The following is a 19005-nucleotide window of genomic DNA, read 5'->3' as shown; positions in this document are numbered from 1 at the left end:
AAGATCATCTGAAAAGTTTAATTAAATAATTCTCACTACTACAAAGGTGATGAACAGTGATAATACCCTTGACCTTGTTCCTTTTGCAATACATTTTAATTGTAGGTCTTAAGTAGCACAGGCTTTCAGGAAGCAGTTGCAGACCACAGCTTCTACAAGCATTTAGAAGCATTCCATGGACACTGTGGACTGATTCCCTAGTGGCACGGCTGCCTGAGACCATGGACTGAATCTGATGGTTCAAAGTGTTCTGTGTTAGCTTTATTAATAATTTTAATATTTCCTTTGGCCTTGAGCCCAGTGAGTGCCACAAGTAGCACACAGCATTTTAGGCAAATAGACAAAAAGAATATTGTTTCATATAGTCATTAATGGCAAGTCAACCAAACACAGAAGATACATGAGCACTCCCATTTAATTAATTACTCAAGAGGTATATAGTACAGATGTCCAAAAAAGTATACTGTACTTTTTGACCTCAAGAGCAATCCAATCAAAAACTCCTCAGCAATTCACTGACATTTAACAAAAAAAAATCTATTACTCACCTGTCTGTGAGTGGCTGGGAAGGGATTCGTTTACCCAGTGACGGAAGATCCAAGGAATCTGGTTTTTTATCTATTCTGAGGCATGCCTGAATGCTGAGGAATTTAAATATATGTACTTTACCCTTTAAACATATCTGGAAACAAAAAATATTTAATTACATAGCATGTCTTTTGAAAATGCACCCCAAAAATACTTCCTACAGTGATTAGCCTGTGCCTACAACTTCCCGCTAGCAGAAATACAGCTAAAAAATGAAAACCTGGTTGGTATTAACTTAGAACAGCTTCCTCTTTCTTAAGATCCTAACGCAAATTACTGAAGCAGAACGTTTTCATACTAACCTGTGCTGGTGGTATCTGCATTGGATTGTTATCCAAAACTATTACTTGTAAATGACGTAACTTTCTGTAACAAATTGGAATTTCTGTGATTTTATTACAAGAAAAATCCAGCTTTACCAAGGGAAGGTCTCCTAACTCTGTATTGGGAAAAAAAAGAAAAAAAAAGAAAAAAAAGAATAAGGTATCTAATTAACACTTTACCTAATTTACCTACATCAAAAAAAAAAAAAGATGATAAATAGCTTACCATCTGGCAACATATGGAGATTATTTCTTCTTATGTTTAATTCTCTAAGTGACTGCAGTTTTCCTATTTGCTGAGGAAGAACCTGAAGTTCATTACAGCTGACATCCTAGGTAAAATATAATGAATAAATTAACTGAACACTTTAAATGAAATTAATCAAAGGAAAACTGCTATCAGAGCTGCTATAAAAAAAAATATTAAAAAAAAAAAAATCCTTTGCTTTATCCACACCTGGAAATACCACCACAGCAGATCTTAGTTTCTTCATTAGAGATTCATGTTTCAGGAACTCAATTCAAAAGGTTAAAGCAACAAATAACAAAAGACTGGTTTTGAGATTTAAACTGTACCCCAGGAAACAGAAGATCCGGGTGTATTTCCCATGACAGCTACAAACTTCTTGTGTTACTGCAGGCAAATTATTTACATTTTGCTTCTTTCATAAAAATTCTTCATCTTCCTTAAAAACCTTGAACCAATGCAACTGAAAATTTGCTAAGTGTAATAGCAGGTTCACCAACTTTTTTGGATTCAAGCACTAGAGGGTGACAATGCTACATTAAATGAGCACACAGTACAGCTATTTCTGCCAAGAGTCGAGTTTTGGTCCATACTGAATCAACAACCACATTGATATAAACAAAACCCAGTGTCTAACCTTTTCTATTTCTGACTCAGTAAGGAGGTGGAATGCCTCTCTTAAAACCATCTTTCTAGCATGTGGCTTGGTTGTCAACTTTTTAAGAATTTATATAAACTCCTTGTTGTGTGTTCTAAAGAGGTATGACACAGGTAATGGAATGAAACTCTTTGGTATGTCCAGAATCTGTCATCAAGCATGCATTCTTGGTGTGACAATTATGAAAAAATAAGCCAAAAACACCATAACATAATTCTGAAAAATACTCGCTTTCTATAAACAACAGCAGTGTTTACCACCTTGAAGTCCCATAACATTAAAGCAAGCATATAGAATTTCTAAAGAGAAGAGTAGAAGACACTAGAAATACAGAACAGGACAACAATGATGGAACTGTGTAACTTTTACTAAGAGTACAGAGTAAATAGAGTTGAACTCTCCAGCTAAAAGATTCCTGAACATACAAGAAAAATAAATAGAACCATGATGACTGTAAAAGAAAAAAAAAAAACAAAAAACAAACATCATTTTTAACGGGGATTCAAATGAAGTAATCTGAAAAGCAATTTTATTTATGAAGAACTTAAGATTAAAGTTAACCTAACATGCTGATTTGTGTTTATTCCCATTTTTGAAACCCTTCCACATCTATTTTGTCTGTAATTTGAGATCATTGAATTAAAGACTGAATTAATTTTGAATTCCTGTATTTAAAATTAGTATTTTTCTCAAACTATAAATAAACTCCTTATAGTTCAAGTTTACTTCATATAGTAGTTCATAGTTATACTTACCAGCTCCATTAGATCTCTCAACTTTCCTATTTCTTCTGGAATGGAGACCAGCTTATTATTACTGACAACCAGAACTTTAAGTGGAAGATCAAACAGGTATTTTGGCAACGTTGATAAAAGATTTCGACTTGAAAAAAAGAAAAACGAACAAACAAGGCTAAATTATAATACTCTCTTTAAGCCTGATGGTAAGTCTCAGATGCACATTCTACAACTTTTCTCCTATTCCAGGAAATACTCACCACCTTTTTCCCACAATTTCACCTAAATTTAAGCATCATAAATTCCGTCCCAGACACAGCCTCTGTCACACATGTAGAGTTTAGGTCCTCATTTCATTTGAATAAATGAGAATGTACTATAACTGAACTTTCCAATGCTAAAACGTACGGAGAAATTTGTTAAAAGAATTAACAACCACCACTGGCAAATGCAACCATAAACAAAAACAAGTATCACAGGAAATTCTAACTCACAATCCCGAAGCTCTGTGCACTGACACCCCTATTTTGATGGAGAGGTACCGCTCATCTTGCATCTTGTCACTACTACTGTGGCTCAGGTTAATAATGATGGACCTGTGTCCATCTGACTGTTAAGAACAGTAAAATTGTTATGCTGACAGACTGACATTACTAACATTTACTGCAAAAACAGTAAAAAACAGTCTGTCAGCATAACATTAAAAACAAGGAAAACTTCCTAAACTCTCCTTAATGTCAGCTACTGTAGTATATTGACGGAAATTTCGTAATGTAGTCAGTTCCTTTACCATAAAGGAAGCAACAAGAACTGCTGGCTCTAAAACACCAAGCATATGGCAAACAGAGTAATATTTATCTACCTGAGCAAAAATGTGGGCAAAAGGGCACTTTATGTCATAAAGAAGGAGGATTTCACCTTTCCAATGAGGCAAATTATATAAAGATGAAAAATGAAAAGCATTACTCACCTAATGTTAAGGTAGGTAAGCATTTGTAGATTTTTTATAGATTCCGGAATGGATTTGATGCAGTTATGATACAAATTTAAAGTTTCCAGTGGTGCAAACAACCAGACGTCAGGAGGAATTTCAGTAAATCTATTCTTTGAAAGATCTAGAACAAAAAGAAAAAAAATCCTTTAAGTCAAAAATTTAATGCAATAAGATTAGAAAACCCACTGTTATTCTTGTCATGCTCCTAAAAATTAAGGTGTAAAGTAAGCGTAAAATACTTCAGTTTTACCAGATGCTACAGCATATAATTAATTTACCAAAAAGACTTAAAATACTAAAATAGTGTTATTTGATATGCACTTAAACAGAAAATAGAAAAATGACAGGAATTTGAAAATGTATTACCAATAATTAAGAACACCTAAAAGGAAACAAAATATTTTTTGTCCATCTTCTATTAGCCTAAAAAATTTCAAGTGGAATATGACCTTGAATCCTGGAAATTATCAGTTAACTATCAAAACCCGTGTCATTAAAGTTCATGTAACTATCTTCTTGAAAGCAACAGAGATTTACTTTAGAAAGAACATCTACTTTATTTGAACGTAACTCTGGTTCCCAAGTTAGGATCGTTCCAAAGGATGTGGTTTCTCAAAAATGCTGAACAGAGTCTTTTAACAAAGCAGCAATGCAGATCTCTTGCTATTTCAGGCTTTAGTTCTTAGTTTTTAAGAACTTGCAAAAAATAACTGTTTCTGCTTAGCTCCCATGATACCATCAGTAGAACAGTTTCTTTCGTTCCACTAAACCAAAGAAGTGGACTAGAAAGTGACTGGAAAAGTGGCTAAAAGTCACTGTCAGGCTCAAAGAAGAGAGCTTAACAGCTTGAACCACCAAACCAACTTACTAGTGGCATTTCTCAGGGGTCAACATTAGATTTGGTACTGTTTATATTCTTTGGAAAGCAAGATGGAATCTGCTCTAAGCACATGAACACCCCCAAGACAGAGGGAAAGAAGGGGCAATTCACATGCTGGATGGCTGGGAGGCCAGCCAGAGTGACCTCAGCGGGCACACACCTCATCTGGTTTAGTAAAGGCAAATGCAAAGATGTGCACCTGTGGCAGAGTAACTCCACACACTAGCGCAGGCTAGTAGATGAAAGGGTAGATTTCCTAAATTAAAACTGAAAAAGCTTGCTGGCACTTTAAACAAGAATGGTTTTACATGGGTTAATAGACTGAAGAAGCAAGGAAAGCTGCTAAGTACAGAATTGCACACAATTTAAGGTGACAACAACTCGAGAAGTGAGAAAAAGGAATTCTTTGATTTCGATGGGAGGTATTACGTGAAAACCAAAATAAAGACACTATCAATGATCGCTTATGAATCACGGGGTACTTTGATTCACTATCTCTACAGAAACAGAAGTGAGAAGTACAACATTACAAAGGTTAAATTTGAAAGGGGAACTACAAAAATATGAAGAAGTTAACTGTTTAAAAAGAAACGAAGCAGCAGCTAAGTCTTTACTGACTGTACAGAGACCATTTTAAATCAGCGTATTTGGAGTTCAGAACAGAAGAGTTTGAGAAATATATTAGGAGTTCAGAACAGAAGAGCTTGAGACAGAAGCTAGTTTGGAGAGGAAGCCATTAGGTGTAAGAATGTATCTCACAAGTTTAAGTCATGATCAGAAGGAATTAAAAAAAATGCTACTTTTAGATTGCATTTAAACTGCAGAAAGGCAGCCAAACAGAATTAACATCATGTTTGCCTTGTTCTTGCACTTTTCTCTAAGCATTCAGTATCAGTTACCACCAGAGGCACGCTGCTAGAACAGACAGGACGTTTATTTGATCCAGTGGCTAATGCTTATGTTCAAACTTCATATTTCAAATTCAGCATGCATCTCATGCAAAGATTAGCTGAGAAATTTACACTTGAACTTCATCTCAGTGTTACAACATTTTCATTAAAAATTATGATTCATGATGCTTCGTTTGCTGTGTCTTTTTCCCCTCCTCAGAGATCCAAAATTTTATTTAGAAGTGAGATCACAAAGGTAAACACAAAGGTAAAAGAAAAAAAGGTGACAGAGATCTGCTCTACTAACTAGCAATAAGTAAAAATTTTCCAATGCAATACGTTTCTGGAAGGGAAAAAAAAACACTGCAGAAACACCTGCATATGGTGATTCCCAGAGGTCAAAATTTTTTCCATGCCCACAAAACTGTCACCTTCCAATCCACATATTGTCATGCTAGCATTTACATCAAACAATAACAGCATTAAAAAGCATAATTACATTTCACACAGTGATTATTAATTTACTTGACTGAAGAAAATACAGGCAGGCAAGTGTTAAAACTTCATGTAACACTCCGAAACCACACTCTACCAACTGGTCTTCTGCCATGCAAATATCCCACCTTTCTTTCTCCTGGATCTCAAACAGACCCTGTTCTCATGGATTAATTGCAAGTACAGCATAGGACCAAAACAGGGCCAACAGCACGTGAAAGAAAAGGCTCAACCAGATAGAAAAGGCTCAACCACCTTTAAGCATCACTGCCAAAGTGGAATGATGTCCAAAGCAAATATAGTGAAAGTACAGCTATACATGATAATAACAGATGCTACAAACTCAAGCATGGATCAATTGCATGATTATCAGCAACAGGCAGCAGTATCTTCTAGAGCTTATCAGCTGGTAGACAAAGCCGCTGCCTCTGGAAGAACTATGTAGGTGCAATTCCACTTTCCTTTCTCAAAGACACACATGAAATTAAAGAGGATATATATATCCATACTTCACATTAGTATTTGAAACTGAAAGGTTATTAACCATTCGTTGTTTTTTGTTTGCTCTTTATTAGGTAGGGAGAACTACTTTAAGACGGAAGACTCCATGACTATTAGCAGAGCTATAACATTTTTCTTCCTATTTTTGTAACCTTAAAAACAGTATGCCAAGTTATTCTTTTCTTCCTGAATTCTGTTTGATGGCGTGAGACAATGCATGTTACACAATTTCACTAGTACGTCAGAAAAACAGGTTAGAAAGAAAAAACATGCTGACAGAAAAGAAATTTTAAATGAGGGTTTGTAATGAAATAATAGCATGCAAATCAAGGCTAGTAGATATTTAAGTAGATATTTAAGGCTTCTAAACCCACTCAAAACAGGGGTACCCTAGTCCTTTGGCTAGGGAGAAATCTCCCTGTACTCAATAGCTCTGTTTGTGCTACTGAAACTCTAGTTCCTGAATCCTCAATACCACCACTCAGTTTCTAACCTGTGACAGAACTACAATTTGTATAATTGTTTCAGAACATGTACAGCTCCCCCCCCAATTCCAAGTTCAAGTAGACCTCATTATATACACTACTCCAATGCTGTAAATTAGCTTATCACCATGAGATTTTGTTGAGTTTAGGTCACCAATAATCTGTCATCCTGTCATTCCCATCACAACTGTGTATTTGTACTGAATTGGACTTAAGACACGGTTTATTCAGTAACCTTAGTCCATATCCCTTTTTTCTCAGGTCTCTTTTGAGATATCAGAAACCTGAAAATGTTCCAAGTCAGTGCCTCTCCTATTTGGTTCGTTTGTAATACCACAAAAGCTGTATGTCCACATTACCTTTAGTCTTGCCATCTTCTTTACTGGGAATAATTAAATGCAGATGCTCAGAAATGTTATTAAAAAGAACCACTGATGAGCTAACATTAAATTCAAATTATCTGCATCTGAAAATAACCATCCTTCATTTTAATACTCTGCCAGCACCAAGCTGACGAAGACCTCAAAGCCCTAAGAGCTTACAAGCATTAGAAGGAAACAGTTTAGAACACCAACACACTTGTAATACATTTTTTTTACTTGCTCATTTTAGTGATCCTGTTTTGAGAAGTAAAAAGATAACAAAACCCATGGAAATAGTATACGTACCGGTTGTTTACTAGCAAACCAGAGCTGTCAGTTTTTGTTGTGACATTCCAGTACTAAATAACTACATCTAAGTATATCATTAGTCTTCAACGTTATCACAAAGAATACTCATTTTCTATCTTGCTTTAATCCTCCAGGATTAGGGGAAAATCGATTAATGAGTCAGAAGATATTCAAAGGTAAGACTGAAGTTTACTGACCTTAAACCAAAGTCTTTTAAGCCCAATAGTGAAGTCGCAAATAAGTCACACAAAAAAAAAGGAAGAAAAAGGTGTTTCACTCTCTACAAGAACCTCAAGACTCCTTGTCAAGTCTGGTGAGAAACTACGGAAATAAAATATCTGATTTTCACTGCTAACCACAGAAATGGCACTTAGCAGGAACAAACCAATTTTATCAAGTAAGAATGTTTTCTTCAGTTGGACTGAAATTAACATAGGCTTCCAGGATAATCCAGAAAACACATTTCACAAAGACAGAAATATCACCAGAGATGCTCAAAACTCAACTGGACAAGACCCTGAGCAACCTGACCTAACTGGACTTGTTCTAAGCATGTGGCTGTTCTTGATGACCATGAAGAGCTCTTTAAACATATTTAATTATTGGATTTAAAATTATTGTTTGTATTATACAAATGTAACAATCTTAGCATTGTTTGGGTATTTCAAATATCAGTTTTCCTCTTTACTATCATAATGAAAGAAAGATGCATCTAAAAAAACACATGCCTAAATACAGATCTGCCTCCTATAGAGGAACTTAATAATTGTGCCAATCTTGAATTTTGATGCTGGCATTGATCTAAAAACAGCCTTTACTTGGAGCTTTCAAAGTGGCACTAAATGGTGGGGGTGGGTGTTAAGTCTGCCTTAAAAAATTAGTATCCTGTGTCCTGTTTGACAAAATGAAAATGAACACTTCTCTAACTGTGTTTTAAGCACTGTGCTCCTATGCCATTAGCTAGCACAGGCATGAGGGAAAACAGAAGAAAACTTAGTCAGAAACTGAAAGCTAGATCTGGTGGGAGAAAGAGAAGAGAGACTACTAAAGAGTATTTTTCTCAAGGATTCTCTGATGAGAAGTCCTTTGCATAAGCTACCTGGCACTTTCCATTAAAATTTAAACAATGTACAAAACAAAGTTTCTGAAAGTACTGATTCCTCCTTATTTTCAGGAACCTTAAAAGAAATGAGCTTGTTTGCCAAACTTAGATCAAAAGGCAGGCTCTCTTGCATTCTCCTCAACACTCGCAAGTTGAGAGTTCAAATCTTAACACTAATGCACAACTGCAGTTGTTAAACATAGAAATGTTTTATAATTTCCCTTTGAAAATTCAAAAAAAGCACCCTGGGTAATTAAATAACTAAGATCAGAACTCTCAATGTAGGTTGCAAAATTAATCACAGAACAATTAAATATGCCAGAATTTAGAATAACTGCATATAAACAACCACTTCAGCTGCAAAACTATTTTTTAAAAGAATTTACTGGCAAAAAAAAAATGCTCAAGAATTACAGGAAAATTATTTTTGTACATAACTTTATGCATTTCATATCCCAATGAAACGTTTGCTCTCCTAGATTAAGAGCTATTGTAAAGGACTATACTTAAACTGACCATCTATCAACTCATGCACAATAAAGAAACTCTGACGTACCTGCTAGATACTTTATCTCTCAGGAAATTAAAATTATCAGCATACTTTCCCTGTCACAAGCACATTTAAATACATTTAAAATCTACTGTTAAGTGTATGTAATAACATTTAAATTGATTTTTTTTCAGGTGTGTATACTCTGAAGTCAAATAGAAGCATAGCGTGTCTTCATCTAATCTTCGTGGTTGCTACGTATTTTAACTGACATAATAAAATGGTAAAGATTAGACAAAAAAATCAGAAGTAGCTCGATCCCAGTAAGCATTTTGTATAAAGTCACAAACACTACGAGTCACACTCTGCAGCACGATCTTCCCACAAATGGGAAGCAGTGGCACAATTGTTTTTTTTTGTTTGTTTGTTTTTAAAGCAGTAGACACACAGGTAACCAGTTGTTATGAAGTTAAGCCTGAGTATTTAACATTGTGGTTGACTGTTTTATTTTCAAAAAATTAGGTTCTTGAAGATTATTTTACATATATATATTTAATGTCATCTAAAAGATCTGCCAAATAATTCTTAACATGACATCACCATAACTGAAAGTTAGTTCCAGAACACCTGTAATATTAACTTTAAAACCTGTATCTAGAAAAGCTCCCTCAAAACCAATTAAACTTTAAAAGCCTTTCTAGCTTTCTAGTGCAAGCCTTTCTAATCTCAGCATGGAATGAATGTGCAGGAAGAGCAAATCACTTCATTTCTATAGAAGCAAAGGTCATTTAAAGAAATAGTATTTAAAGTCCCTGCTCAGAAGGATCTACTTTAGAAACCATACATTTAGAATTTTCATACTTAAATAAACTTATGTTACTTGCCACTTCATCTTCACTTCATGATTAATATTGCAGTAGCTTCACACACACTTTGCTTTTTCAGCTGAATTGCTTATACAGCTAGTTCTGCTCCTCTGTGTCCAGTCTTGTTTCTATTTGTCTTAGGCATGATTTTGTGATGATTTCACTTTCATATCCTTCTTTAGCTTCAATATGTTGAATTACATCTAGTCAATCAAGGGAAACCAGTTGATGTGATCTTTTTGGATTTCAGTAAAGCTTTTGACACAGTTTCCCATAGGATCCTACTGGACAAAACATCCAGCACGCAGCTAGATAATAACATCATATGATGGGTGAATAATTGGCTCAAAGAGTTGTGGTAAATGGGGCCAGATCAGGCTGTCAGCCGGTCACCAGTGGGATCTCTCAAGGCTCCATTTTAGGGCCAGCCCTCTTTAATGCTTTTTATAAGTGATTTGGATTTAGGACTAGAAGGTGTTCTCAGCAAATTTGCTGATGATACTAAACTTGTAGGAGTTGTTGACTCTGTTGAGGGTGGAAAAGCCTTGCAGAGAGATCTGGACAGATTGGAGAGCTGGGCAATTGCCAACCCCATGAAGTTTAACAAGAGCTGGGTCCTGCACCTGGCACATGGTAACCCTGGCTATATATACAGACTGGGCAACGAGACGCTGGAGAGCAGTCTCGCAGAGAGGGATCTGGGGGTTGTGGCTGACAGCAAGTTGAATATGAGGCAGCAGTGTACCCTGGTAGCCAGGAGGGCCAACCGTATCCCGGGGAGCATTAAGCATGGCATTGCTAATAGGTTGAGGGAAGCAATTGTCCCACTCTACTATGCGCTGGTGCAGCCTCACCTCAAGCATTGTGTGCAGTTCTGGGCACCACAGTACAAAAAGGATCTGAAACTGTTGGAGCGTCCAGAGAAGGGCTACTAAGATGGTGAAGGGCCTTAGGGGGAAGACATATGAAGAGCAGCTGAGGTCACTTGGCCTGTTCAGCCTTGAAAAGAGGAGGCTGACGGGAGACCTCATTGGGGTCTACAGCTTCCTCACAAGGGGGAGTGGAGGGGTAGGTGCTGATCTATTCTCTTTAGTGGCAAGCAATAGGACCCAAGGGAATAGTGTCAAGCTGCAGCAACAGAGGTTCAGGCTAGATATCAGGAAGAGGTTCTTCACTAGGAGGGTTGTCGCACACTGCAACAGGCTCCCCAGGGACGCAGTCACAGCACCAAGCCTGTCGAAGTTTAAGAAGGGTTTGGACTGTGCTCTTAGTCACATGGTCTGAATTTTTGGGTGGACCTGTGTGGTGCCAGCAGTTGGACTAGATAGATGATCCTTGTGGGTCCCTTCCAACTCAGGATATTCTATGACTCTACTAACTCATCAGTGAATATGCTGAAGTTGTAAAGCTAACAATGATGCAGCCATATTACTCTTTTTTTTTTTTAATGATAACTCAAGCCAAATGCACAAAACAATGCTAGAAGCAGAGAACGGAGTTTTCCTTCCATACACGTATCTTGATATTGCATGCAGTTCCTGGCTTATCTCAAAAAATATAGGGTACAACATGTAAGTATATGTGTGAGAATTTTTCAGTATAAGAGGAGATTATACAGAGCAGATTTCATCAGCCTGGAATAGAAAACTGGGGGCACAAAATCAATTTGTATCATTTTCAAGAAAAACATTGGGCTGCAAATAAAGTTATCAATTAACAAGTTAAAAATATTATTTCAATAAAGAATACTGGACTAGATAGACCTTTGGTATCAATACAGTTCAATTTATATAGTAGAAAAATGTTTTTCCTATATACAACAGTGAAGGATCAGAGACTGCACATGAATTGAGACCAGTACCTATTCTCAAGTACCTCAAGGCCAGAGATTAGAAAAGAGAAAGAGAACCCTTCACAATTCAAACAACAGTAGTTTGACAGAAAGGGAAAAGGGCAGAAGATTTTGAAACTGAAAGGAGAAAGAGTACGTTTTAGCCTTTACACAGTCACAAAATTGCAACGTGCATAGGTGGGAAACTCAGGACTTCTGAGCAATTTCAGAAAAGTACAAGAGGAAGCCACCAATATGTCCACTATTAATAGCTAGACACAAATGAAAAAAGTAATTACTTTGGCTAGTTTAACAGCTTCTAGTACACATTCAATCATTTAATCTGTTTTCTAACCCATCCAATGTCTCTTAATATACTATTAAGTGAAACACAAGGTACTGGACTGTGGTAATGTGACCATGTTTCTCCTGACAAAACACTACCAAAAATTTTAGCTCAGGGTTGCTCCATGTTAGGTAGGAGCTAACAACCTTGTCATATTGCTTCTCTATTTTACATTCCTCTGCTTCTGCTTCTTCTTTGAGCTGATTAAAAGAAAGAAAAACACTCCCAAAACAATGGGTTACTATAAGCAGCTTTTTTTTTTTTTTTCCTTAATTAGGTGCTTGGCAGTGTGCAGAATAGCTTTTAATTTTGTGAAAAAGACAGTAAAAAGAGATAGCAGGTAGTGTTTGGGTTCTACATCCAACAATTCAAGAGCTAGAAAATACCTGCTCTATGGTTATCCACATCACTAATTTTAGTTACACAGCCTGTGCAGTGAAAGCGACACAGGAAGAAACCATACGTGACCGCATAATTAAAGATGCTCAAAAAGCACAGAGGAAAGGCTGTTCAGGCAATGAGAAACCGTACAGTACAGAATCGTCATTCCTGGCTTGTCAAACAGCACTACTAAAGAATATCCTAAAATCCTTGTTTAAAAATATATATTCTTATTACATTAGGGCCTCAACCAAAAGGGCATCCCCTCAGATTGAACCACAGCTCTTCCATGTGAAATACATTTTTCTGTATCCAGAACAGACCAATGGTTGTCTATCACAGTTGACTTCTGCTGAGGAGGAGGAATTGAGATCCAGTACATTGGCTTTGAAATCAAAGTAGCCTTCCAGCCTTTAATACAAGTTCTTGTCCACTACATATTGGCACCACCCGCTGAAACAAAATGATAAAGTAACAAATTTAAGTAGATGCTTGTTTTAACAAACAGATGGTCAGGGATTTGCTCATTGTGTAAGTTACATCTGCTGGCTAGCAGGCTATGAACAGGCCTGTGATGCAGAGTTCCTTTAAGCCATCTACTACTCATCTTTGTTGAGAAGTTATACGTTGGCTCACTAGACAAACAGAACCAACCCTTCAAGCACTTGGTCACATATCAGTAATAATCATGTCTGCCCAAGCAAGAAAGGCCTTAGTTCTGTAACAAACAATCCCAGGTCCGTTCAAAGAACTGCAAGAGCTGTTGGACAAGACCACGGACAGCCACAGAAAACCAGGAATTTTGAAGTCTCTCCACATTGTCAAGGAGAACCTTTACCACAGGTATAAAATATTGAGTAACTCTGTATTTTCTGTGAAATTTTAGCCTTCAAGCAGTCCTTGTTAATTTTTTGCTAAGGACATATTCTAGCATTAAGTGCCAGCCTTGCCAGGAAAATGAGTATACGCTTTTGAGTCAGCTCCAAGAAATCTTCACAAGTCACATGAGAAGACACTTTTCCCAAACAACAACAACAACAAAATCTAAGAAAAAGCAAAGACACTGCTGTGTCACTTTCAGCTTCTGCATCTGATACATCTCTGAGCATGACCACCACTCCAGAAAATCTCCTATAACCTGTTTCCATTCAAATGTGAAGAACCACATTTCTCAAGATGTTTGAGTTCTAGAATGTAATCCAGACTTATGATATACAACATATGTGTTTCTTCAGTTGAAAATTGGATTTGCTGTTCCTATTCAATCACTTGCTGTCACCCAGGTCAAGGTTGGTACCACCAACAAAAATAACTTTATTCATTCAGGCAGCAGAAGAGAAGTACAAATAACATTTTCATGAAATTCACATTGAACATTAAGCTACAAATGTTACTGCTTTTAAACTTGTAATTGCACAAATCACTACATACATATTTTTGGCCCTTGTAAGGGAAAAAACAGTCATGCCCTTAGCATATGCAATGGCATCGTAAAGAAGCATGATTCCACTCACACCATACCCCCAGCAGACCCACGGAGGAATCACAATTTGGGAACTTGGCCCGTGGTAGTAAAATTGTTATTAACCATGACAGGATGGCTCATTCTCAAGTCAGACCTGGAATATACTGGTGTAACTCCTCAGCTACATGAAAAGACAGCAGGTGGTAACAAAGGAGAAATTTCAGCTTAATATAACAGGCAATCACTCAACTCCTCATAATCGCTCGGAGGTTCCCCCCTAAATGGGGACTCAAGTTTCTTGTGACAAAGTCACAAGGAAGCCTGATGGCACCAGTAAATTCACACAGAGCCAATTTTTTTTTTCCTGTCAGTCCAATACATTTCATATTTACTAAATTCATGTTTTAAGAACTGCTCACAAAAAAAAAGTAAGGAAATTTCTGAAGGCATCGGTTGACTTGGGTCGGGATGGCCATACAGCACAGGAACCTAACTACAAGAAAAAACAGAACAGAAAACATCTCTTCAGCTAAGCAGACAGTGATTACATTGATGTGATTACTCAATTACTTAACTGCCAGGGGCTTAATGTTGCTCACACAGCAAGAAGCAAAATTACACACGTTAATAAAGTGATTGGAATATTCATACACCTCTTGCTATCTTGCAACTGTTTTTTTCCGCCCAAGAAGTTCATTTAACATCTGCACAAGACTTGTCTGAACAGCCAGATGAAAAATTCTGGCAAACCAGAAAATAGAAGTATTTTTTGCCAAAGAGCTGCAATGCAAATTCACAGTTAACAAAAGATATGACAAACGTAAGGTCAGAAACAAACATAAGGTCTGGCTAACCAGCCAGATACTGTTTTTATGCATTTAGTTCAGCAGTAACAAAATGTATTATTTGCCAATTATGTACTAGCAAACCATTACATAAGTTAGATATAAAATATGGCCAAGCCTCAAAAAAAAAAAAAAAAAAACACCTCCAAGGCTATTTTTGATGATAACAGCAGTTGTGCTTTAAGAAGCATGCGTGCGTGCATACATTTAAAACTGTAGTGTTTTTACTTCAGCGACAGGAAGTTATTTCTAGGGTTGATTTTACTGATGCTAAAGCAGAATATTCTGGATTTACAGTGACACTAGAGCACCTACTGCGTTAAGGCTTGTGATATGGAAAATAAATTGTTTGTATCTAGGTTTGTATGTGAGAGATAGTATATACTTTTTTTTTTTTTTAAGTGTTTGCTTCAAGTATGACAGAACTGAATTTCTGAGAGTCACCAACTTAGAACTGAAAGTGAAACACAGCAAGTCTTTTTGACCCAAGGTCCCTATTCCCCATGTTTCAGCATGTATCTATAACCTTATTCATAGGTATATTGTAGCGTGAAACAGCAAAAACTGTGAGAAAAATGCCAATAAACAAATGCCTATGGAGGTAGTAGTTGATCCTACATCAAAAGCTCTATGCCATACCGACACTGTAAAGGATGCCATAGACTCACCAGCAGAATACCATTTAGCCACTCATCAAAAAAAAAAGTCCACAGATAATGTCAAAATAAGGACTACATATCTTTTGTTTACGAGCAAGTTTTTGAAAGACCTCTAAAATTCATATTCCATGGAATTAATTCATAAATACTATAATAAATCATTGTTATGAGAATGTTTTTGCATGGACACACATCAAGTATTTAAGTAAGTGCTTTTAGAACAAGCACTATGGCTATTTTTGTCAGAGGCTGCCTTTAAACATTTTCACACAACATCTTTCATGATGAAGGTTGAATCCTGATGGTGGTAACTGGGCTCTACTACATTCAAAAAGATGAAGATAACAGCACTGCAGACAGCTTTCACTCAAATGTGACGGAATTCAAAACAAAGCTAAAAATTAAACACAGTTACAAGTTGAATTAATAAGAAGCAAACAAAATATGGATCCTTGATGCACCTGCTTCAGGTCACATAAAAAATCCTTTTAATAATATGCCCTAAATATAACGTCAGATTTTAAAGCTTTAGCTATTGAATATTTATAATTGGTCTACTATGTTGTTGCATAATTTTTATGCTATTACATGGAAACAGGTTTCATGAAATAACAATTGTTTTTAATGTAATGTGGTGCTTCCATTATGACATAACACACTTTTACCTATCCCTATTCTGCACCGCACATAGGGATGCATCACATGTGCCAGAGGGGGAAAAAAAAAAAAAAAACAAACTAATACCCCACAAATCATTAGCATGCCTGGTACAGGATACAGGAATTGGATTTTATAAATTAGTCCTTCACAAATTCTACACCCTACACAACCTAATATATCACAGGACAACGAGCACATCGTTATTTAACTCTGCACAAACTGCAGCCCACAACAAAGACCAACAGAACGGGTATTTGGTAGAGCAGGAGTACAGGACTGTCAGAGATGGATAAGGTGCCACAATAGGCAGTCTCGTATCCAAAACAATAGGCCAGCTATTCATAACCTATGGGGAAAGAAAACCCACAAAATAAACAAAAAACACCCAAGGAATTGATTCGCCTCGACAACGTTTTGGAAAGCCACTGCTATTTCTGAACAAAAGATGACAGACCTCTCCTTAGTATTTTGCTCTAGCACGTTATTCAAAACGATGCATTTTCACCGAGCGCTCCAGCAGCACATAAATCCAAGGTACACCAGCGACGAGCCAAAACCTGACAAAACCTCTGCGGGGAGGAAAAAAAAAAAAAAAAAAAGAAAAAAAAAAAAAAAGCTCTGCTTCCCCGGCTTGTAGAGAAACACCTCCGAGCTCGCCTCACCTGAGAGCCCTGCCTGCAGGCCGGCTCCTCCGGCCGGGCACCCCGCGGGGCGCGCAGCCCGAGCGGCCCCGGGCACGGGGCACCCACGGCCCGCAGCGGGAGCCCCCCCGCGCCCCCCCCCCCCCCCCCCCCCCAAGGCCCCCCCCCCCCCCCCCCCCCGGGGCGCCCCCCCGGCAGAAGCCGGCCCCGCCGCCGTTCCCCCCCCCACCACCACCCCACACCTGCTTGCGTGGTGTCGCTGAGGTCGTAGCCGCTGCCGGGGAAGTCGCGGAGCTTCCTCCCGCTGAGGCAGAGGATGCCCGAGCTGCCCGCCTCCTCCAGGGCCCGGTCCAGGCTGCGCACCGTGTGCGGCTGCGGCAGGGTGGCCGCGCCCCAGTGCGGCCCGGCCGAGAAGGAGAGCGTGAGGTGAGCGGGGATCCCCAGCCCCCCCGGCCCGTTGTTGCCGTTGCCGTTGCCATTCCCGTTGCCGCCGCCGCCGCCCCCCTGCCCGGCCGCCATCTTCGCGCGGCGCAGCCCAGCCCCACAATAACAACAGCGGGGCCGCCCGCCGCCGCCACGCCACTGCGCAGGCGCCGCCGGGCCCGCAGGGGGCAGAAGGAAAGGGGGGGGGCCGCGGGAAGGAGACGGGGGGCGGCTGGCGAGGGGGGCGTGGCCTCTCCGCGCTCCTCGTCCGTCCTCGCCAATCCGTGGCGGCGAGGATGGAAGGGGCGGGGCTCCCCGGGGCGGAGCTCGCCAATGAGGGGCCGCGCGCGCGCCGAGGGGGCGGTGGCGGACGCACGCGGGGCCGCGCGGGGCGGGGGGGTTCCCGGGGCCGCCGCCCGCGGGGCTGCGGCGGGGCCGGCTCCGGGTCTCCGGATGGGTCAGCTAGGGCTGGGGGGGATTGCGGCGGCCGCGCCGTGTTTCGGGTCAGGCCGGCTGCTTTCGGTACCGGGAGCCCTTTCAGTACCGGGAGCCGTTTGGCGCCGGTCGTATCTGTGGCGCCGGCGGTCACCGGTTGGGCCCTCGGGTTAACAAGGCGTCCCGGCCGGGCCGGGTCAGGCCGAGCCTCTGTGGCAGAAGCCAGCAAGGAGGCGCGGCTGTACGTGAATGCACGTCCGCCGGAATGGCGTGGAAAAAATGCAGAATAAAATAAAATAAAAATGAGCGAGGAATTGGCGAGTCAGAACAAAGGGGGCCGGGCTCTGGCCCCCACGGGGGTTAGGGAGCGCTTATGCGAGCCTCAAGGCCACTGATGCCCCTACCTCAAAATGGGGAAGCAGAGCAGAGAAGCCTAAATGAGCTGGCCTCCACGTCCTGGGCCCTGCTATGTTAATGAGGTGCTGGAACACTCTGGGAGATTAATTAGCTGCATTACCACGTGATCTGCACTCGTTACGTGCTGCATATTTATCTGTCAGAAATTACTCTAGAGTCATCATTAAGAAACGGTAAAGAAAGGCTCTGAGACCCACATTTTAAGGCATTTGCTATGGGCTTTGATAAGCAGAATCAGCTTTTATGCTTTGATCCTCCTGCAGGTCCTTAAATGGATTTTTTTTCATGCATGCATGCATCATGACTAATTTGGGGATCTAAGGGAAATTCCTCTTATAAGCAGGATGGAAGAGACTATAGCCTTCAGTCAGCAATATGTCAATGAGAGACAGCTGAGCCATTATTAGTTGAAGGAGGAACAGCCTTGTAATATTCCGTGGGCGATATCTGGCTGAAATTCAAATGAACTGAATTAGCCAGGATCGGTAAGAAGGTACTGAAGAGCGAATGATTTAATCCTTTGGTGCAGGACTGTACGGACTTTGGGATCCCTGTGTCACTGCAAATAGATAGGACTTCCATTAAAAGAGGCCACTGTGCAAAATTAATGTGTGGCGGGGGAAGGGTTCCCATTGTCACCTGCAAATATTGAGGCTGTCTGCTTCATTTAGCTTTTGTGGAGCGTGTGGAAGCTTTTGTGGAGCGTGGGATTAAATCTTAGAGATGAGTATCTACCCATGAGTCTGCCTCTGATGAGCCTCTGCTCTTGTCCTGAAAAAGCAAATCATCCCCTGAGTTCACAGCAGGAAAGTTAGACAAATCTGCAGAAACACTGCTGACTGCTGCCCTCGGCCGGGTTTCCAGCCGGAGAGGGTGGAGGTTGACAAACCCACAGGCTGATGGTGGGCCAAGTGCGTTTGATGGCTTTGCCTGCAGACGTGGAGCAGGAGGTGCAGTGGCTCTGCTGTGCAGTTG

At 39.7% G+C, this 19005-nt stretch overlaps 1 protein-coding gene across 6 annotated transcripts in view; it reads right to left on the bottom strand.

The window, feature by feature from the left end:
* Nucleotides 1–17327, bottom strand: part of LRCH2 (leucine rich repeats and calponin homology domain containing 2) — a 42497-nt gene extending 25170 nt beyond the window's left edge. For 5 of the 6 annotated variants that reach the window (XM_035324191.1, XM_035324194.1, XM_035324192.1 and 2 more), the window contains exons 1-6: nt 16998–17326; nt 3524–3668; nt 2572–2698; nt 1138–1243; nt 891–1027; nt 549–682 (exon numbers count right to left, since the gene is read on the bottom strand). In XM_035324191.1, coding sequence (XP_035180082.1) covers nt 549–682; nt 891–1027; nt 1138–1243; nt 2572–2698; nt 3524–3668; nt 16998–17274 — 926 coding nt within the window. In that variant the 5' untranslated portion in view covers nt 17275–17326. Of the gene's footprint in view, nt 1–548; nt 683–890; nt 1028–1137; nt 1244–2571; nt 2699–3523; nt 3669–16997 lie in introns of all 6 variants that reach the window. The other variant, XM_035324193.1, reaches the window with a different exon arrangement.
* Between the last annotated feature and the right edge of the window lie 1678 nt (nt 17328–19005).

Source organism: Oxyura jamaicensis, chromosome 4, assembly GCF_011077185.1.
Source record: "Oxyura jamaicensis isolate SHBP4307 breed ruddy duck chromosome 4, BPBGC_Ojam_1.0, whole genome shotgun sequence".
Classification (NCBI taxonomy): domain Eukaryota; kingdom Metazoa; phylum Chordata; class Aves; order Anseriformes; family Anatidae; genus Oxyura; species Oxyura jamaicensis.
Note: the sequence above shows the minus strand (reverse complement) of the source record. Positions and strands in the feature narration are given on the sequence as shown.